The 23,398-nt window shown below is 42.6% G+C and overlaps 1 protein-coding gene across 1 annotated transcript in view; it reads left to right on the top strand.

Annotated features, from left to right (window-relative positions):
- Window positions 1-23,398, top strand: part of LOC122560001 (cas scaffolding protein family member 4-like) — a 75,392-nt gene that overhangs the window by 17,333 nt on the left and 34,661 nt on the right. Inside the window, exon 2 of the mRNA XM_043710146.2 lies at window positions 7,348-7,773. Coding sequence (XP_043566081.2) covers window positions 7,348-7,773 — 426 coding nt within the window. The remainder of the gene's footprint in view (window positions 1-7,347; window positions 7,774-23,398) is intronic.

Below are 23,398 nucleotides of genomic sequence, written 5' to 3'. Positions count from 1 at the left end.
ATGGGATGGGCACTGCATGTCACTGGCCACTCAGGTGTTTCCTTTCTTCCTGGTGGTGGAATGCAAATAAAGATTTAAACACCTGTTGTTCTTCACTGTGTCTGACACCTGCACACACACGACATGGGTGCTGGGGACAAATAAGCACTACCGTAGTTAGGCAGTAGTGCAGGGGTAAGAAAAAAAGGTATATGTAAACAGGAGAATATAAACACTACCGCTGTTAGGCAGTTAGAAAAAAAATATAAACAGGAGTGCAACATAGGTGCTGGGAAAATATAACACTTCTGCTGTTATACGGTAGTGTGGGGGGAAAAATAAGGAGGAGATTTAGAGTCTCCTCGGTTTAGGGAACAGGTCTTTGTGTGGCTGAGCCACAGTCAGTATGTTCCTGCTGCTAAAATAACATATAACCAGGAGATTTAGAATTTCCTCAGTTGAGGGAACTGACTCTATTAAAATAAAATGTACTTCGGAGTGTCAGAGGTTCTGCTCACTCTGAGAGCTGGCTCTGAGGGATCTGGATCAGTGTCAAAGACTCTCCACATGTAAATAAAGGGGGACTTGGTGACGGGATACCAGCTTCTGTTGAGTTATTTTGGTAAGGATGATAGTGTCCTTCCCTAAAGGACATTAGTGAACCAACTGGGTCTTTCCCAACAATTTGCAATGGATTCATGGTCATCATTATACTCTTAATTCCAAATTTTTAATGAATTTAAAATCTGCTGTAGTAGGATTTGAACCTAGGTCCCTGGAACATGACTCAGGCTTCTGGCTTAATAGTCCATGTCATCGCCTCCCCTTTCTATTGACACCAAATTCTATTGGAACATATGAGGACAGATGACCAAACGCTTGGTAAAACATATATGTTTTAAAGATTGCCATGAAAGAAAGATACAGAGAAGGCAAAGGAGGAAATTCAAGAACTTAAGCTGCAGGCAGTTTAAGACACACTCACCAATGGAGAAGCAATTAAAATCGAAGTTACGAAAGGGAACATAGTTATTTTGGGGTTGGAAGAGATTACAAGGATGGTGAGAGGCAAGACTGAGGAGAAATTCTAATAAAGGTGAGGATTTTAAAATCGAGACACTGCTTGTCTGGGAACTAGCTAATATAGGCTGATGAACACAGGGCACAAGATGGAGCAGGGCAGTAGAAGATGGAGAGACCTCAGATTTACTGAGGTTACAATATGGGAGGCAAGTGAGGAGTGTATGGAAATAGTCTAGATATTAGCAAAAGCATGGACAAGGGTTTCAGCAGCAGATGAACAGAGACTGGCAGGTACAGAAGTGGATTTTTGACTGTGAAGATACATGGTCAGAAGCTAATGTCGAGGTAAAATATGACGCTGAGATTGTGAACAATGTAGCATAGCCTCAGACAGTTGCCAGGGTGAAGGATGGAATTAGTGGTGTGGGAATGGAGTTTTGAGGCAGAACAGAAGACAATGGCTGTAGTCTTCTCAATACGCAAGCAGCCTGACTACGAAATTCTTTTTGAGACAAACAATGCCGTGCATGTAAAGGGTCTACTCAAACACATAAAATACTTTGAGGTAGAGCCTGCAAATTCATGAGGCGTGGGAGGTGGAAGTAATTCTACATCTGTATTATTAACTCTGATAAAATTGAAATGCATGGGAAGCAGCCAATTTAGGTTTGTAAAGGGATTTGCATAATGTTGCTCATAAACATATCTGGATCCTTTAGTTTTGTCAGTGGAAATAGTGGCCTCATTTTGGCCTGACTTGCAAGAAAGAGAGTCAACATATTGGTGAACATTCAGAGCACATTCAGAGGAGTTGGCCAATGTTTAAAGACAATGGTGACTCTCCAAATTTCTCCTTCACAGGCAAGAAATCCCAGTCACTTGGTGTTCACAATGCATCATGGCCTTTCAGCAATAAATTACTGTATCTTTTTGTGACATAAATTCAAAATCACAGAATTGTCATGACTCAGAATGAGACCATTCAGCTCATCATGTCTGCACCAGCTCTTCACATAAGCATCAGTACCTACTGCCAGTCTCCTGCTTTGCCCCCAGATCCTTGCACACTATTTCTATCCAAATAATCATTTAGTGTCCTCAATTGAAGCTGCCTTCACCACACTTCTAGACAATACTTTCCATACTCTAACTACTCAAAACGATTTTTTGACCATGACCCTTGCTTCAGTTGCAAATTGTTTGAAATCTATGGCCACTCCTTCTAGATTTATCAAAGATTGCACCTGTGATGTCAGCATATACGTTGCCAAGGTATGTGTTATGTTGATGCTCATGTGTCCATCAGTGCATCCAATTTTCAGGAAACAAAACAAATTCTGTGTCATTTACAGTTTATTTTCTAAAGGCCAACTTGTCTTCATAAGATATTGTTATAGATTCCACAACAGCAGCAGGATTTACTCTTTTTATTCCTAGTTGGTGTGTCCTCACTGGCCTATGTTGTCTCCCAGTTTGACAATACCACCTTGAATTTGTAACTTTCATCCTTGATTTCAAATTCCTTCACCCCTGGGTAGCTCTATCAACTCCAACCTTGCCATTCTCCAAATGTCTCCATTCCCCAATTCTGGCACTTTGTGCATCTCTGATTCCCTCACTCTATCATTGGCAGCCAGTCTTCAATGGTCTCAACTCGAAACTTTGGGATTTGTCTTAAGGTCTTTGCTTCTCTATTATCTTGCCTCCTCTAAAATATGCTTAGAAGCTAATTCTTTGCTTCTTTGTTTAAACGTTTGGTGGTGTATCCTAATATCTGTTATATTGCTGAAAAAAAATTGTTTTGTCATCTTGCATTCATCAGGACATTTTGCAAGAACTCAAATTCAAAGGGACAAACAACATTCATACTGTATTAGAGGAGAGCACTGACTGGATGGCAGATGCACTGCTATTGGTAGAGGTATTGCTCCAGAGAATGCATGTACTAATGCTGATTGACAGTTAATAGCCAAGCTTTCTTTAGAATTCAAATCCGTGAGATTAATTCTGATTTGTTCAATGAAATGAGCCAGTGAATGTCTGTTAGCTATTGTGCTGAGTTGAAACAGATGTAGTGTATGTTACATGTTTCATCTGCAAAGACCAGGGCCATGTATATTAATATATGTAACTTACAGTCCATGCAGTTGTGCCATAATATGAGCCCAACTAAAAATCTTAAATTGGTCGACAATGTAATCTGTCACGCATTCTGGATGATCCAGCAAATGCTGTCCAATTGCAGAATACATTTAATATCTGCTTTGTTATGAACACATAAAGGGACATGATGTTTGATACGATCTCCTAGTCTCTGGGCTGTATAGGTTGGTGTCATGCTGACACTAAAATTCATATCAAAGGAATGCTTTGCATTAGTAAGGACCATATGGGACTCAACATCAGTGCAATATCCATGTGATCATTTGACATTGTTGGCTATTTCCCTATGTCAAAGGCATAGACATCTACAATGCAGCGCTATTTCATGGTGATCTAGACCTGCCAGCATTGTGTGAATCAGTGTGCCTTGAATTTGAATGATTTATTGTAATTGCATTTTACAGTGAATAAACAATAAAATACAGTCAAACACTTTAATGGTCACCACAATCTGGCACCTTTTTGAATAGTTTAAGAATAAAAAGATATAACTGAAAGAGAGTCTGCCTCCATTCTGTCACTTCCATCATGAGTCCTGAACCCTGAGTTGGCTGACCAATAAAACTTGCTCTTCGCCACCGCCTGTGCCGGACACACCATCGTAGGAGTCACCATTCTTTGCAGGCCATCTCTTCACACTGGGCCCACCTCACTGATGCTGAGTCCATGCTGAACACACATTCACCCCCACAACCAGGAGTTCCTAGCTCAGTTGCGTCCCTTGCAGCTGCCTCATCACCAATGCCAGGTGTCCCTGCTCCGGGCCTACTGCAACCAACTCTTCTGCCAGGCCAAGCCACCGTTGCACCGAGTCCCGCGCCAGCTGCCTTCCACCGAAATCTCATGTTACCGGCACCGCCATCTTGAATAATCCACTGCCGCTGAACAAGGACATCCCTGCTGCCACTGCTGCTGCCTCCACTCACCAGGAGGCATCGCCACTCTGCGCAGGGCCCACTCTTACTGCTGCACTGATACTGCCAACTAACTCACCAAAAGAAAAGAAAAATTGAAGGAGGAAGATAAGAAGTAAAAAGAAAAGAAAGAAAGCAATGGGAGTGACAAGAGCCTGCATGCAGTCCTGCTGCTCCATCACCACTTCATGACTAGTGCAGTTAAGTTCAATTTCAACAATACCATGTACACCCAAAGGTGGAATTGACACAGCATACCACTGAAGAAGAGCAGTTAACCAGGGTTGACTAATTGTGATGGCTAATGTAGGACCTCAGCCTTGTCCTGTCCTTTTCCTGTACTGCATTGAGCTCATTCTCACCCAGAAACCAAGTCAATGACTTTGAGTTTTCAGACTTCCATTATTGACTTGAATTTCTAATATGGTGAAGAAGCAATGATGACATTGATCTCCATGAATCTATAACCAGATGCTACTTGACTCATAATGTGCCTTACTTGTTTAAGGAGTCTACACAGGTCTTCAATCTCATCTGGCATTGGCTGAGATATGCTTCAAAGCTTCTGCTGTGTTCAAACCCCTTTAGGCACAATTTCAGGAGAATGATTGATTGGTTCTTGAGATTTGCAAAATTGAATTGACGTGTTGTCCCTGACATGAATCTGAAAATTAGTTAGGTAATGCAAACTCCCCTCTAGTCCTTGCTGTGCTTTGCCAGTCTCTGATTATGGAGAAATTAATATAGAAGTTGAGTAAACCTTTATACATAGTTGCATGCCTGAGGTCATTTAGCTACACCAGAAATGTATGAGATTAAGTGAATTTAGGCCAGTACAAACTCTTCATTGTAAAGGAATTTGATACCACATGTACATAACAAATCACTCTGTATGTAGCCTGGGTTCCCTACTCAAATAATATCTTGTACACGCATAGTTAGCAGCTGGCCTCTGCCTTTGTATTATGTCTGTGGAAATTCCTTTACGTCAGAGAAAAATTGACCATTTTAATGTCAAAGGTACATTGCTGGCCCCAAAGAGGATTGGAAATGGTTTTGTAATGTCACTGAGGGCACCCAGACCCTCTTACAAGGCATTAGTGATTCCATTGACATTGATTCTGTCTTATTCAATGGAACTCTCTTAAATAGACCAGGAATGAAGGAAGGTGACTCCAGTACAGCAAATAGATTCAATACATTCAGGTTGGGGTCTCAACTGCACTTTCCAGTCTGCCCTTTTTGATTCCCTTGTCGATCAGAAATCTATCTGAATGAATACAATAACCCAGCCTCCACTGTTTCCTGGGGAAAAAGATTCCACAGTTTAAGGACTGCCTGGGAGAAAATAAATACCTTCAGCTCTGTCTTAAAAGGGAGATCTGCTATTTTATACTCTTCCCTGTTCTCACTGAGAAGGAACATTGTCCTGAAATCTACCCTATCAAGTTCTTTCACGATCTTGTATGTTTCCACCCGATCATCTCTCATTTTTCTAAACTCCAATGAAAATAGATCAACCTTTCTTTGTAAGAAAAGCCCTTCATCCGAGAATTGAGTCTGGTGTACATTCTCAGAGTTGCTTCTAACACAATTATTACATTTTCTTCAAACCGAACTGCACAAAATACTCCAGGTAAGGTCTCACCGTGACCTTGTACAGCTGCAGGAAGACTTCCCCATTTTTATGTTCCATTTTCTTTGCAGTAAATACCAACATTTCATTTACCTCCTGAATCTCTTGCTGTACCTGGGTACTAACATTTTGTGGTTAATGTACCCGCACATGCTGAACCTTCTGTAAGACTGACTTCTGCAGTTTCTCTCCATTTAATAATGTGCTTCTTTTTCATTTATCAACGTGGACATTTCCCACGTTATAATCCCTCTGCCATTTCTTTTGATTCAGTCACAGAGATGGAGAAATATATTGATGACTAACTAAACAAAAACATTGGAGAATGGCTGATCACAAGATTTGAAATTTGCCTTTGGGAACTGGAAACGTGTTCAGCTTTGATTGACGAGATGAAAATCTCCCCCCTTTCCATCTTCATCACTTCTTTAGACCGGGTGGTCTAAACACATGGCACTCAGACGTCAGTCAAGAACACTCAGGAAATCAACCACATTTGACTTCCTCCTCTAGGGGCCTGTAATTATACCTTGTTCCTCCTGAATCAGAGTAGATTTGTTGCTGATGTAATCTAACTACCAAGCTGAATAAACAAGAAATGCATATAGTTCAGAAAGGCAGATGCGATTGCTTGCATTTTAAGGGTAAGCTGTGTAAGTTACAAGAGTAACTGTTGGTAAACAGTGCAGAAAACTATTGAGGGATGCTCACTCACTGCTAACAGCTTTGGACCATGAGCAGATTTTTGGGAGAAACTGGCAACAAAACGTTGCTTTTCAAAAGTGAGCTAAGAATTCCTGTCAAGAGTCATTCATTAACTACAATTCATGGCTATGAGACACTTTCCTAAAGATCTTCTGGGTTCTTTGCTTCTTAATCATAGAAACTCTACAGTGTGGAAGCAGCCCAATCAGCCCATGAGTCCATTCAGACCCTCCAAAGAGCATCCCATCCATACCCACCCCACAACTCTATCCCTATAACCCTGCATTTCCCGTGGCTAACCTACCCAACCTACACATCCCTGAACACTATGGGCAATTTAGCATGGCCAGTCAACCTAACCTGCACACCTTTGGTCTGTAGGAGGAAACCGGAGCACCTGGAGGAAACCCACACAGACGGGGAGAATGTGCAAACTCCATACAGTCACCTGAGGCTGGAATTGAACCTGGGTCCCTGATGCTGCGAAGCAGCAGTGCTAACCACTGAGCCTCTGTGCCACCCTATGAGCATAATTAGATCAAAATTGACACCAGTTTATGCAAAAAAAAATCCATAGAGATATTAGCTCTTACTCAAAAACTTAGTGAAAAGTGTCTAGCTTTTAGGGTGATGTTAGGAAGAAAGTGAGGCAAAAAATTGTAGGAAGGGAATTTCACAGCCAGAGTACCATTAGTGGTGCGGTGGGAATCAAGAATGCGCAATATTTCAGAGTTACATGAGTACTAATGTCTTAAAGAATTGTGGGCTTGAAGGGATTACAGAGACAGGAGATGGCAAAGCAATGGGAAGAAGGATGACATTGTGCAATTGAGGCATCGGTGCATTGCTGTGGGCAGTACATTTATAACAGAAAAATTATGGTTTTGATAAAGTGTTTTCCTAACTGTCCCTTTATCGTTGTTACAGAACCTTATGGCAAAGGCTCTCTACGACAATAAAGCAGAGACACCTGATGAGCTGGAATTCCGTAAAGGAGACATCCTGACGGTGATAGAAAGAAATGTCAAAGGAAACGAGGGATGGTGGCGTTGCTCTCTGCACGGACGGCAAGGCATTGCTCCTGGAAACCGTCTGCAGCTGCTCACTGGGTCGCAGTATGACATCCCGTCTTTGTACTTGCCACCTTACTCATCACAGAGCAGGCCGTCACAACAAAATATCTACCAGACGCCAAAGAAGCAACATCAAAACTTGACCTCAACTCCTAGCTCCGGGTCAAAGGATAATGTCTATCAGGTGCCCTCCATGTCCCAGTCACACAGTCAGATCTACCAAGTGCCGATGTCATCTGCTGAATTCCATGGCAACATGGGCCTGGCACATCCAAATCACGTAAGTGCATGCGTTGCATTTCTGACTTTCTTCTTCAGATTCCTGCTTTTTGCTGAGAGTTGGATATAATGTTGTGTCAGTCTTATGTTGTATGCAACAGCACTTTGTAACCAGGTTTGATTGCTAACTTGGTGGGGGGGAGGGGGTAATCTGTAAGATGGCGATCTTTTCCAAGGTGTCTGGTCCGTTTTGTCAGGAGACTGTGTGGACGAGTCACATGTCTTCTTCATGTCTGTCTTCAGGGCTATTGATCTGTTTCTAGGATCATCCTCTTCCTCCATTATTCCAGATTTCATGTCCTTAGATGGCAGACGATGCTGACAGTACCCTCTCTTAGTTTAGCTCTTCAGCTGAGGTGAGGTGCCAGCATATCCCTGCTGCTGGACATTACCAACTACTTGGAGGCAGGAGAGAGAGAACTGCGGACACAGTCTGACACTGATGATCTTTACCCACATTCAAAACTGGAGTAAGTGACTGGCATTATTTCCGGGACAATAGAAGTTCTCCACATACCCCAAACTTTACATGAATTGGAAAGCTGGACTCAGTATAACGGTTCTTGTAGTGCAATGTTGATGTCCCCACCTCTGAACCAGGAGGGCTGAGTTTAAGTCCTCCTTGCTCCAGAGATGTGTAATGACTTCTCTGAACAGGTAGCAGCTGATCCAAGTACCACAGCCATTCACCAGTCATCAATTGTATTACTGAAGTGAGCATTTTACAGTGGGAAGAGAGAGAGTGCTGCAATTTTGTGGAGATGGGTAGCCCGACCTGGGTCAAGACTGGAGGAGAAGGCAAACATTTTAGAATTTTACTGTGCATAGAACAGAGAACATAGAACATAGAACAATACAGCGCAGAATAGGCCCTTCGGCCCTCGATGTTGTGCTGACCTGTGAACCAGTCTAAGCTCATCCCCCTACACTATCCCATCATCATCCATGTGCTTATCCAAGGATTGTTTGAATTCCCCAGTGTGGCTGAGTTAACTACATTGGCAGGCAGGGCATTCCACGCCCTTACCACTCTCTGAGTAAAGAACCTGCCTCTGACATCTGTCTTAAATCTATCACCCCTCAATTTGCAGCTATGCCCCCTCGTACAAGTCAACGTCATCATCCTAGAAAAAGACTCTCACTGTCTACCCTGTCTAATCCTCTGATAATCTTGTATGTCTCTATCAAATCCCCCCTTAGCCTTCTTCTCTCCAATGAGAACAGACCCAAGTCTCTCAGCCTTTCCTCATAAGACCTTCTCTCCAGACCAGGCAACATCCTGGTAAATCTCCTCTGCACCTTTTCCAATGCTTCTACATCCTTCCTGTAATGGGGCACAATATTCCAAATGAGGCTGCACTAGTGTTTTGTATAGTTGCAGCATGACATTACGGCTCTGGAACTCAATCCCTCTGCCAATGAAACCTAACACATCGTATGCCTTCTTAACAGCACTATCAATCTGAGTGGCAAGTTTCAGGGATCTATGTACATGGGCAACAAGATCTCTCTGCACATCCACACTACCCTGCACTTGTGCTTGTGAAATGTTCAGAAGTTAAAACTAGGGAACAGCCTGGGATATCAGTTAGAACAACTCTGTGTACAGCAGAGCCAGACATTCAACTATAAGCTAGGTGAAAGTGAGTACTGCAGATGCTGGAAATTAGAGTCAAGAGTGTGGTGCTGGAAAAGCACAGCAGGTCAGGCAGCATTAGAGGACAATAGACAATAGACAATAGGTGCAGGAGTAGGCCATTCTGCCCTTCGAGCCAGCACCACCATTCATTATGATCATGGCTGATCATCCTCAATCAGTATCCTGTTCCTGCCTTATCCCCATAACCCTTGATTCCACTATCCTTAAGAGCTCTATCCAACTCTTTCTTGAAAATATCTAGAGACTTGGCCTCCACTGCCCTCTGGGGCAGAGCATTCCACACAACCACCACTCTCTGGGTGAAGAAGTTTCTCCACAACTCTGTTCTAAGTGGCCGACCCCTTATTTTTAAACTGTGTCCTCTGGTTCGGGACTCACCCATCAGCAGATACATGCTTCCTACCTCCAGAGTGTCCAATCCTTTAATAATCTTATACGTCTCAATCAGATCCCCTCTCAGCCTTCTAAACTCAAGGGTATACAAGCCCAGTCGCTCCAGTCTTTCAGTGTAAGGTAATCCCGCCATTCCAGGAATTGACCTCGTGAACCTACGCTGCACTGCCTCAAAAGGCAGAATATCTTTCCTCAAATTTGGAGACCAAAACTGCACACAATACTCCAGGTACGGTCTCACCAGGTCCTGTACAGCTGCAGAAGGACCTTTTTGCTTCTATACTTAATTCCTCTTGTTATGAAGGCCAGCATGCCAGGAATGAAGGGCTTTTGTTCGAAACATTGATTTTCCTGCTTCTCGGATGCTGCCTGACCTGCTGTGCTTTTCCAGCACCACACTCTTAATTCAACTATAAGCTGCCTAATGGAAGAAATGGTATTTTCCCTTCGGCAGGGCCTGATTACCCAACTTTATTCTTGCTGAGTTTTTGAAGCTCAGCTCAAGTTTAGCTGAAGTTAGGAGTGCTGGTTGATTCCATGTGCTCACTTATTCATTGATATTTTCAAGTACCATAACCAGCCACAACCAGCTATATCATCTTGTTAACATTCAGGAACTGTTACAAATATGTTACAAATACATACATTGCTAACGCTCAAAGATATCTGTTTCATATGACCATCCCATACTTTTTAATTGTAAAAATATACTTTATTCATAAAAATATCTTTATTTATTTTCACAGATATTAAAGCAATCTGTACAGTCTTTGTGTATCAAGAAAAATCATTGGAATATGACAGGTCCCCATTGCAAAAACCAAGGCATTTCTTACCCATACAAGTCACGATTAACATATATTGAGGAAATGGAAGGGTTGATAACTGAACAGATTCTTTATATGACCATCCACACTTCCTGCCATTGTCTGTGTTGGACTGGCAGAAAGCTAGGCCTGACTCCACTCTCTTCCTGTGGAGCACTAAATGTACAATTCCTGTTAGCAAAGAGTGAGAAACAAATCAGGGCAGGGCTTATACACTTAATGGTAAGGTCCTGGGGAGTGCTGCTGATCAAAGGGACCTTGGATTGCAGGTTCATAGTTTCTTGAAAGTGGAGTTGCATGTAGGCAGGATAGTGAAGAAAGTGTTTGGTATGCTTGCTTTTATTGGTCAGTGCATTGAGTATGCGAGTTAGGAGGTCATGTTGTAACTGTGCAGGACATTGGTTTGGCCATTTTTGGAATACTGTGTTCAATTCTGGTCTCCCAGCTATAGGAAGGATGTTGTGAAACTTGAAGGTGTTCACAAAAGATTTACAAGGATGTTGCCAGGGTTAGAGCCACAGGGAGAGGCGGAATAGGCTCCGAAAGCATGTGATTTTGAATAAACCTGTTGGACTATAACCTGATGTCATGTGACTTCTGATCTTGTCTGCCTTAAACCCAGCACCTCCACATCGTATCTGGAAAGGGACTGATTTGTCGAAGGGAATAGTGGTCTTTGTTTACGAAGAACAGTCTGGCTCCTGCTTCCTGCTTTATGAGATGAATATTTATCAGACCTACAGCTCATAGCCATGAAATCAGAACAGTTTGAGGGAAGTTAATGTATGCTTGGACACTGGGTAGAACGTAAGCAAATTGCGTCCATTATTCAACATCAAGGAGTGTAGGGGCATATATCTCACTGTGTATTCTCCCTGGTTCTATCACGTATTACAAAACCACTTGGTTCAAAGTTTGTATTTTGCTGTTTTGATATTGATGCAGAATTCCACATTAGTATTCACTGGTAGCAGTGTTGTACATTTTAGAAGTTGATCTGTAGAATAAGGACTGGCTGTTGTTTATTGAGACTATGCCCAGAAAGAGGCACACTCTAGATCAAAGCAGGATATGAAGTTTACTTATGAGGCATTTCAGTGCTGCTGAATGTGAGAAAATAACTACGGTTAAAAATTCACAAAGGTAGCAGAGAGTAACTCTTAATGTTTGACATGGTTGTGAAGCGCTACAATATTGTCAGAGTGTCTGTCCTTTTCCCGTCTCTATTCCTCCAGTGTTTTCTGCGTTTTCCCATCCTCACCAAACTGTCTTTATAGCATTATAGTTAGATACTTCCCCCCCATTCAAAAGCAATATCATTGATACTAAAATCTATTCTATATTCCCACCTGTTAAAATTAAAGCAATGATTAACTTGGCAGTCTAAGGGGCAAAGCTATTTCCTGTTATAAACATATAATAGTTACCTAAACACTGACCTAACCACTTGACGTCTAGCTTGTTCTAAGTTATATGATAGAGCTGTAGGAACAGTGAACCTCATTACTGCTGGTGGGGTGGTTTGGCACACAGAGCTACTAAAACCCTTAATAATTACACAAGAGAAAGTGAAAGGCACATGGATATGGGATGGGATTTGAGGGCAATAGGCCTCTATGATTGAGTAGCCCACCACACGTAAGGAATTTCCTTATCCCAGGGGCTGTGGAAGCTAAAACCTTGAGCCTTTTTTGTGGTATTTTTCTGGAGATGAATGACATCAAAGATTATGGGGAAAGTATGGGAAATTGTCTTTCAGGTAGGGGATCAACCACGATCTAATTGAGGGTTGGGGGCAGACCTGATGGGCTGAATGGCCTACAGCTACTCCAATGTTTCTATGTAATTGAATCCAAGCAGGAGTCAGTGCCTCCGGGTCAGGATTGAAAGGAAATGAACATGAAAAGAGTGAGTAGGCTTCAAGATTACTTCACCCTCACTCAAGTGTACACGCCTTCCTGTTCCCACACACAATGATGATTGACAATGCTTCATGTCTTTACATTAAACTGAGAGCATGTTGCGGAACTGGGCTACCCTGGGAATTGGTCTGGAGGGTTTTCATAACAAGGTCTGGTAACCTGCACTTAGAAAGATCATTTCACATTCTCTCTGGAAATCAGTGGAAGTGGGTTTTTTTTAAGTGTTTCTCAAAGCCAGTTGCAATTTCCTGCTTCCACAAACTGCTAACAGCTGGATCTTTGGGAGAATGGCGAGTGAACTTCCACGATAGAGGAACTGCCAGCAGTGAGTCTACTGGAGATACATTTGATTGTGGATTGCAGAAGGGACTGGGATAGTTACCTGAAGAGACATGGTTGGGCTAGCAGAGTCACAGAGAGCTGGCAGGGACATGATGGGTGGAATGGCCTGTTTCCATGCTGTAATTATTCTACTATCCATTCAAACCCATTAGGAAATCTATTCAAAGCTGATAACTCCTTCAAATACCTTGGTAATGTTCCACATAAAACGGATACCAATCCTAAGGGTGTACTGTATTGTAATCTGACTGGGCCCTCCCATTGTCACTCTCACAGATTGGATGATCCAATTAGTAATTAAGGACTCCATTGCACCGTTCCTTTGTTGTTTCCAGGATGTCCTTGCCCTGTTTTCTATTTATGAACCAGATGTTGTTAGTTAATGTGAAACTAGAGCCCTGAGGGTGGTTGTAGGAGGATGGGGTGGTGCTGGGTGAGGACTCTTGAAGTAGAGGGTACATGTTTCCCTGTTGATTACAGAACCAGTGTAGCCCCAGAGAATGTAGGTCAAGTAAGATCAGACATTTCTAACCCTATATCAGGGTGAGTGGACCTGACTATGAGGTCCAGACCAATCCCATTTCAGAAGAGTTTGCTGTGAGAGTTGAAACGGAGGATGGGAGGCATTTGCGGAGGGGCTACTCAACACTCTCCCACTAACCCCAGAAACTGTGAGTTCATCATTCATACAACTAGGAGGTGTACAAGAACAAACGAGGCAGGAAAAAGAGTAGGCCATTTGGCCCCCTTGATCATTCATTAAGATCATGGTTGATCTAAACTGTGAGGAGAAAGTGAGGTCTGCAGACGCTGGAGATCAAAGCTGAAACTTTATTGCTGGAACAGCACAGCAGGTCAGGCAGCATCTAGGGAACAGAGAGGCAGAGAGCTTCTTCAAGGAAGGCATCCTTGTAAGAGGATTCGCAGTAGGTTGAAATCTTCGAGGAGAAAGTGAGGTCTGCAGACGCTGGAGATCAAAGCTGAAACTTTATTGCTGGAACAGCACAGCAGGTCAGGCAGCATCTAGGGAACAGAGAGGCAGAGAGCTTCTTCAAGGAAGGCATCCTTGTAAGAGGATTCGCAGTAGGTTGAAATCTTCGAGGAGAAAGTGAGGTCTGCAGACGCTGGAGATCAAAGCTGAAACTTTATTGCTGGAACAGCACAGCAGGTCAGGCAGCATTTAGGGAACAGAGAGGCAGAGAGCTTCTTCAAGGAAGGCATCCTTGTAAGAGGATTCGCAGTAGGTTGAAATCTTCGAGGAGAAAGTGAGGTCTGCAGACGCTGGAGATCAAAGCTGAAACTTTATTGCTGGAACAGCACAGCAGGTCAGGCAGCATCTAGGGAACAGAGAGGCAGAGAGCTTCTTCAAGGAAGGCATCCTTGTAAGAGGATTCGCTTGTGGCCTTGCCCACTTTTCTGTATATCCCCATAATCTTTCAGATCAAAATCTGTCTCTGATGACCTTGAATATATCCAATGATCCACTGCTCCCTGCAGTGGTGAATTCCAAGGATTAATGACCCTCTGATAGAAACAAAATCTCATCATCACTAAGTGCGATCACTTCTTATTGAACTCTGCCCTCTGGTTCTTGATTCATCCATTGAGGTAATATCCTTTCAGAGTCCATTCAGTAAAGCACTCTCAGATCCATATGTTTTAATAAGATCACTTCTCACACTTTAGAAACTCCGATGAATATAGACCAATGCACCCAACCTATCCTCATAACACAACTCCTCCACCCCTTAAATCAACCTTCTCTGAACTGCCTCCAATACGTGTACCTTTTCTTGAATAAGGAAACCAAATGCATACACAGGACAGAGGTGTTGCGCCAACATTATCACTGTAGATTTTCAGGAATGACACTCCTTGAATCAAAGGAACATGAGTAGTTTTGGATTGAGGTGACGGTAGAGGCAGATAGACTCAACTTGTAATAGTTTGGTTCATTTCCATCACTTCACTTGCAAGTTATGGGGGTGAGCACCTCACACGTCTCCCAACAGGTTTGAACAGTAAAAGAAATGGACCGTTACTTCCCTCAGGGGCCACCAGCAACCTTATGGCATCTGTCATTGTGTGTGGCAGAGCCAGTGATTCAGAGAGCACAAATTCAAATCTCATCATGAATGTTTGAAGATTTGAATTCTGTTGAATAACCTGAGTACTAAAATGGACTTATATTTAGGTAGTGATTGTTTTCCAACCAGCAGGGATCTTCCAGCACCCTTACTGTCAATAAAGTGCAGTCACTGCTTTAAATATAGGTATGCAGCAGTCAGGTTGCACATAGCAGTCAGCAATGTGATAACGACCAGAAAATCTGTCTTCGTGATCATGATTGAGGCACAAACATTGGCCAGGACATCTTTGGCTTCTAATTCAGTTGTGTGGTTTTGTTTCGCTAATGTTTCAATGGGGAGTGCTAGCTGAACCAGGTGTGAGTTGCTGATATGGTGATTCTTAGAATGAAAGATGATCTTGAAGATTTGGAGTAATGGTGGTTGTGACTGTTTCCTTTGGCATTTCCCGATGAAGGGCTTATGCCTGAAATGTTGATTGTCCTGCTCCTCAGACGCTGGGCTTTTCCTTTGGCAGCCTGTTCCATCGCGAGTTTCTCCTTGGAATGAATGATAAACTTCTGTGGGAGTATATTGTGTGGACGACTACCTGAGGTGTTGACATTGCCAGGGTGCAGCAGGGATTTGACGTTAACAAATCCCACCAGTCTATTCCATAGTTGATTGAGTATGGTCAGTCTATTTTTCTCCCTCCCTTACTATAGTGATTCCCATTCCAAATCTTTAATTACAGCATAATACTGGTATATCACACAACCACCCAACTTCCGAAGGTAACTAAGAATGAGTACCAAATCACAGCTGGGCTCTGATGAAGAATCATCTGGACTTGAAACGTTAGCTTGTTCTCTCTCCAAGGATGTTGCCTGACCTGCTGTGATTTCCAGCACTTTTTTGTTTTCAGTACAGATTCCAGCATCTGCAGTAAATTGCTCCTATAATGAGTAACAAATGTCAGCTATGACCTGGAATCATCTGTTTGCTCTTTTCTCATTATTTGGTCCGAACAGTGGCTCAGTGGTTGGCACTGCTGCCTCACAGTGCCAGGGAACTGGGTTTGATTCCAGCCTCAGCCTGTGTGGAGTTTGCACATTCCCACCGTGTCTGTTTGGGTTTCCTCTGGGTGCTCCGGTTTCCTCCCACAGTCTCAAGCTGTGCAGGTTAGGTGGATTGGCCATGCTAAATTGCCCATAGTGAGCAGGGATGTGCAGGCTAGGTGGGTTAGCCATGGGAAGTGCAGAGTTATAAGGTGGAAGGGGGTTTGGTGCAATGCCGTTTGGAGGGTCGGTGTGGGCTTGATGGGCCGAATGGCTTGCTCCCACACTGTAGGGATTCTATAGTCATGGAATGCGGGCTTTGCTGGTTATTTATTGCCCTTGAGAAAGTGTGGTGAGCCATCTTGTTGAAGTGCTGCAGACCTCAAAGTGGAGAGAGGGAGACCCAGGATATTGACCCAGTGACACTGAAGGAATGGAGATGGATTTCCAAGTCAAGATGCTGTGTGGCTTAGAGGGGAATTTGCTGAAAGTAGTTTCCCCAAGTACCTGCTGGCCTTGTCCTTCTAAAGAGCAGAGGTGATAATTGGCCAGGTTGGATTTGACCTGCTTTTTTGTGTACACTGGGCAATTCTGTACACTGATAAATGAATGCTAGTATAGAACTGTACTGAAATAACTTGGCTAGGCCCGTGGCAAGTTCTAGAACCTAAGGCTTCTTGTGTTACACTGGAATATTGTCAGGGCCTATCACCTTTGCAGTTGCAACCATGTACATTCAGTCTTTTCTTAGTATCGTGTCTAGAGTGAATCCAGTTGGCCGAAGACTGACATGTGTGACACCGGAAACTCCAGAGGAGACTGAGATGGCTCATCCACTGGTTACCTCTGGCTGAAGCTGGACACAAATACCATAGCCTTGTATTTTGTAATGTTGTTCTGGTGCTGTTGAATATAAGGATATCAGCTTCATCCTCTTGTAGTTGTTCTTACTTATCCACCACCATTAAGGACCAGATGTGGTTGGACTACAGAGCTTAGATCTGATCTGTAGGTTGTAGGATCACTTAGCTCTGTGTATTGTATCTATTTACAATCTTTCCACCATGCCATGGTGGAAAGATTTACTGCCCAGGAGTTTAGGGCGGCACGGTGGCTGAGTGGTTAGCACTGCTGCCTCACAGCGCCAGGTTCCTGGGTTTGATTCCAGCCTCAGGTAACTATCTGTGTGGAGTTTGCACATTCTCCCCGTGTCTGTGTGGGTTTCCTCTGGGTCAGGTCAGGTGGATTGGCCATGTTAAATTTGCTGTAGTGTTAGGTGTATTAGTCAGAGGGAAATGGGTCTGGGTGGGTTACTCTTCGGAAGGTTGGTGTCGACTTGTTGGGCCGAAGGGCTGTTTCCACACTGTAGGGAATCTAATCTTGTATCCTAGATCCTGGTTGCATCTATGGATTGAATTAATTGCATCAACTGGGTTCTAGCACTGAGTCCTGACATGGGCCCTGGCTGCTCAATTCCTATTGAGAAGCGCCCACTCCTTACCCTGTTGGTCATTGCATTCCCTGGGTCATTGAAGTCATTGATCACTAGCAGACATTCCAGTGCAGCTAATCAGGAAGGAATTAATGCATTTTAATGAGACAAAAACCAGGAATACGTGTGTGTGAGTGATGGTAACTGCCTTCTCTGCATCTAATAACAAAAACCACCCCTAAACAAGAACAGTTTTCCTGGGGAGTGGGAGTGGATGGACATTTGGATCAGGTTATGGAGCCTATTCCCAAACCACTTATTGACCTCTCTTTATGCCCTCAGTTTTGAAAAATCGACACATCTCCATTGAGATAATCCAGCCTTCGGAAGTCTTTTTTTTAAAGTCTGTTTAATCTGGAAACAACTTCTGTTCATGTGATCTGACTGGCAGATGTCAGCTCAGGGCCCTGACTATGACTGTGTCTGATAAACACCCCACTCCTCTGTCTTACAGATCTCAGTCTGTCATCTATTATATGTTAATTCAGCCATAAAAGCAACACACCCACAATTTATTGAAAAAATGATAAGGAACTCTTGCTCACACACAAACAATGGCTCAATAGTTCACATACCCTGAGTAATTGTCTTCAGTTCTTTTCATGGATTTCAGTAGAAATATGTTGACTGAAACTGACCTAAAACTGGCAGTGCCCTTTCTCATGGTGAGGAAGACTGTGCTGGTCAGTGTCTGCTCAGTAACAACTTAGCCGCACGATGGTTTGCTTTGTGGATTCTTGCTTCACTGTTTGCAATGTCTTGTAAACAAGAAGTTGCTTGGTCCACAATGAATAGACACATTTATGATGTGGCCGGATGTGTATCAGCGATGTGGTGTTCACGAGTAGCTGGACTTCCTCTTGCTTCATACAATAGTTTTGTGACAATTATACAGCATGAACTATGCCTGTCACTTGTCAGTCAAAGTTTGAGTGTTATCAAAATGCTGCCAAAGACTGGCATGGGGTGATGATGAACAGTGCAGAAGAACTTACTAGATACTCTGTATGTACATGTGTCTCTAGATTTATACACATCTGTCTGGTGACTACTTCTATTTGAAGGAGAAAGTGAGGACTGCAGATGCTGGAGATCAGAGTCGAAAAGTGTAGTGCTGGAAAAGCACAGCCAGTCAGGCAGCATCCGAGGAGCAGGAGAATTGATATTTTGGGCATAAGCCCTTCATCAGGAATGAAGGGCTTATGCTCAAAATGTCGATTCCCCTCTCCTCGGATTCTGCCTGAATGGCTATGCTTTTTCACCACCCACACTTTTCAACTCTACCTCTATTTGAGTATATTTCCCTGTGAAATTTTGATTTGGTTTATTTATTGACATGTGAATCTTGTTACAAAACACACTGAAAAGTATTGTATAGTATCGCCACGCTCTTGTCCATCTTAAAACACAGAAAAATAAACCAAAACATTGAATACAAAGGCAGAAAAATGAAGAAATAAAGGAAGTGTCCAACTTTACAGTCCTTCTTGTTAAGTGTTCCCTCATGTGCCATGGGCCTGGTGGCTGGGTACGAGTCCCCTTTGCCACCGTCGCTGGAACAAAAGATGCCCACTCTTTGGCACCAACTCGCCTCCACCGACGCCCTCAACACTATGAGTCCTCACTGGACCTTGCCAATGCACACACCACTGATGCCACCGGGTACTGCACCAGCCCAAACTCAACTCCGCCACCGTCACGAGTCTAGTTGTGGCCCACCTCGCTGCTGCCTCATACTGGGCCCAAACACTTCTCCACCACCGCCTCCATTAATCTGTGCTGGATGCAGAGACCGCCAGGAGTGCAAACTTACCTTCAACGCTGCTAATCACTTTGTTTCCTTCTTGACTGCTTTTGCTAAATGGCTGGAATTTTTCTGTTTGCTTCTGTTCTTTAACTCGTTTCCTTCTTTGTCCTTTTTTCTCTGTGCTCTACAGCCACTGATTTCTCATGGAACGGATACTCAATGTGAGGTAAAATGAATTCAATATTTGATGTAATTTGCAGTGTTTTTCTAAAACATTACTTTTAAGCCTCTTGGTGTTCATTAGCTATTCTAGCTTCTGAATAACTCTCAGCTCACATCGACATGGTTGACCCTCAAATGCTCTCAAAAACACTCTTAGTTGGACCATCAGACCATAAGAAATAGGAATAGAAGTAGGCCATTTGGCCCCTCGAGCCTGCTCCACCATTCACCTGGAACCAACATTCCTCATGTCCGCTTTCCTGTGTTTTCCCCGTGACCCTGAATTTCCACGAGTTAGCTGAATAGCTTTTACTCCATTGCTTTACTCATGGAGTGCAATAGGAATGGGACAGTTGATTAGCTGTGGAATCTGAATCATTTCCCTTGGGCGCGGGTGTTTTTCCACTTGGGTGAAATATCTGGTGTAATTGCAAACATGCTCAGCTGTCCCAGGGCAGGTGTCTGAGGCTGTGCTTCGTGCACACATTCATAATTACTGGTTTTAAAGTTGCACAGCTTTGTTTCACAGTTCTGTGTTTACAAACAACTCGACAATGTAACATTACTGTGAGCTGTAGTGAGTGCTGGGGCTGATTTAATTTTAATATTGACTTAGGCTAAGTTGTAATATTAAAAATACACAGTCAGTATTGTAACTTCTTGTTTTGTTGGATTCCTTCCCCTCTCTCCCTCTCCTGAAAAAAAATTGCTCTTGAATCTTACCTAAATGCCCAACCTTCACAGAGTCGTTAGAATCATAAAATATTACCGCATAGAAACAGACCCTTCGGTCCAACCAGTCTATGCCAAATATAATCCCAAACTAAACTAGTCCCACCTGCTTGTGCCTGGCACATATCCCTTCAAACCTTTCCTGTTCATGTACTTATCCAAATGTCTTTTAAATGTTATATTGTACCCACATCCACCACTTCCTCAGGAAGTTCATTCCACACATGAACCACCCTCTGTGCACAAATAATTTGCCCCTCATGTCTTTTTAAAATCTCTCTCCTCTCATTTTAAAAATGTGTCTCTTAGTCTTGAAATCCCCCTCCCAGAGAAAAGATAACTACCATGAACCCTATCAAACCCCTCATTATTTTATAAACTTATGTAAGATCGCCTCTCAATGTCCTACACCCCTGTGAAAAAGTCCCAGCCTATCCAGCCTTTTTTTTATAATTTAAACCTTCCAGAACTGGTAACAACTTGGTAAATCTCTTTTGAACCCTCTCCAGCTTAATAATATCCTTCTTATAACTAGGCAACCAGAACTGGACACTGTATTCCAGAAGAGGTCTCACCAATGTCCTGTACAACCTCAACATGACTTGCCAACTTTTGTGTTAGAGACTTTACCATGACAATCAGTGGATACTTATTTGTCCTGATTCAGGCAGCCATGTTCTGACAGGGATCAGAAGCAAGGGTTTGAATGGCATGTTCCTGTATCCATGTTTGCAATTGTTTAAACTATTGCTTTAATTTACATTGTGTTACAACACAAATGGAATAAAATTTCAATGCTGAGCCTGGGGTCATCACAAGAGTTAAATAATGATTTAATCAAAATACAGAAAGACTCCAATTTTCTTCTTTGACAGACTGAGTTTAACAGAAAATACTGACCAGGTTTCTGTACTTAACATAAATGACTATTAGTTAAAAATAAATAAATTCTGATCACAAGTAAACAGCTATGAACTACCAGCATATAATTTGACGAGTTAAAACAATTTCCCTTTTAAATGTACCACATACACATGGCTATAGACACATGCAAGCAAAAAAAATGGAGTTATGGATGAAGGGAAAAAAAACCTGGGAAACATGGTTTAAGAGCATAAAGTATTCAGTAGTCCAAAGTATTCAATGAGATGTTTCTCTGCTTCCCAAAGGCTTCTTTGACCTGCTTTCTCCAGGTTCTATCACTGCTCTGCGCAGAGAGATTGGTACACTCATGCAAAGTCTCTACAGTAACTGCTGGGAGAAAATAACTGGCTTCCTTCAGGTTCAGGACTTTCACTGCAGAAAGAAAGAGTGAGAAAGAGACGCACATACGTAACACACCTGGTCAGTAATCTGTTGCCAGCTGAATCTCACTCTGCACACACAACTTGTTGACATGCTGCCTTACCTCTCCTCCCCCATGTCTTGAACAAAACAGCAGTGCAAACAAAGCTCAAAATGAGTTCCAGTAACGTGTTCTAAAAGTAAAGCAATTGTTAGTTTTTAAAACAGTACTTTACCCATTTCAGTCCACAATCTAAAATACAACAACCACTTTGCAAATATTTGGTCCTCAAAGGGTTGTTTACAATATGGTATGGATGACGATTAAACTGAAACCCAGTGCTGTTTGAATAACCCCATCCCCCACACATATGATGCCCGCTTCAAATATGGAGCATTGATCTGCAGCCAGTTACCTCCAGCTGTTGGTCTGCAGTTCCAGATGTTGAGGAGTAGGAAGGGAAAGAAGTGTTTGGAGCAGGATATTTCTCCATTGCCAAAGTACAGACTCATTCCAACAAAAAGGAAAATGAGAAGTCAGTGAAAAATAGGTCCACAGAATCAATGCAATGAGTGAGAATAATTAACTGTAGCAAACCATTACCTGCATTACTACTGAAAGGAAAAGACAGGAGCAATATGCAGTGCTTTTCAAAACCTCAGGATGACCCAGAGCTCTTTAGAAGTAAGGAAGCACTTTCAAAGTAAGTAGTGCAATGTAGAAAATACGGCAGTCAATTTGGACATTAGTACGGCTTCATAAACAGCAAAATGCACCCACCCAGATCATCTGTTTTCATGATGTTTGTTGAAAGATAAATATTGGCCAGGACACTTGCCTTTTTTGAAAGAATCTCAATTTCTCTAATCTCAAGTGTCATTGGACTCGGAACATTAACTCTGATTTCTGTACACAGATGCTGCCAGATCTGCTGGGTTTTTCCAGCAATTTCTGGTCTTGTTTCTGATTTCCAGCATTCGTAGTTCTTTCTGTTTTAGTTCAATCTGTCAGGACACTGATTTTTTACATCCATGTGAGTGGTTCAACATCTCATCTGAAATATGATACTTCCATCAGTTGTCATGACAATGGATCAAAATCTGAATGGTTTATGGTTATATTGAAATTTTAACTTCAATATACATATTTTTCTTTAAAAAGCACAAACTGAAAGATGGCTAATGGAATAAGTTCAGTATCTAAAATCTCCCTATGGATTCCATTGGTTCCAAGAAGTAATATGGAATGGTTGCACCCAAACAGTGTCAAAGATAGCAACACTTCAAAGGGAGAGCTGCTGTTCATAACTTGAACTGTGATTTCTTGTAGTCTGTGTTTTCCTTCCTGCAGACATGGTTTGAGATGAAAGAAAGTCAGCTTTAGGCAAAAGACGTGCTTCTTGTTTACCCTTCCAGGAATACTCAAGAAAGGGGATTAAAAATCAGCTGCAACCATTGCTCCAACATTTTCACACAGAGGGTGGTGTGTGCATGGAATGAGCTGCCAGAGGAAGTAATGGAGCCTGGTACAATTACAACATTTAAAAATGCATCTGGATGGATATATTAATAGGAAGGGATGTGGGCCAAATGCTGGCAAATAGGACTAGATTAATTTAGGATACTGGTCAGCATGGACGAGTTGGACAGAAGGGTCTGTTGCCATGCTGTACAACTCTATGACACTATGGTTCTGTGTGCAAGAGAGCTGGCATGCTATGTGATGGCTGGTGGTTCAAGTTCCACAATGCTGAAGTATGCTGTAGAGGGGCACAGATATGAACTTTCTGTAGACCCCCTGTATACACAGCTGAAAAAGACATAATCTCTCTTTGATTGCTGCAAATAAGTGATCAGTCAAGACTCTGCCAAAGGAAACTG

Source organism: Chiloscyllium plagiosum, unplaced genomic scaffold, assembly GCF_037043375.1.
Source record: "Chiloscyllium plagiosum isolate Xiang-an unplaced genomic scaffold, Cpla_swu_hap1 HiC_scaffold_15, whole genome shotgun sequence".
Taxonomy (NCBI): domain Eukaryota; kingdom Metazoa; phylum Chordata; class Chondrichthyes; order Orectolobiformes; family Hemiscylliidae; genus Chiloscyllium; species Chiloscyllium plagiosum.
This window is presented reverse-complemented; position numbering and strand designations above follow the sequence as displayed.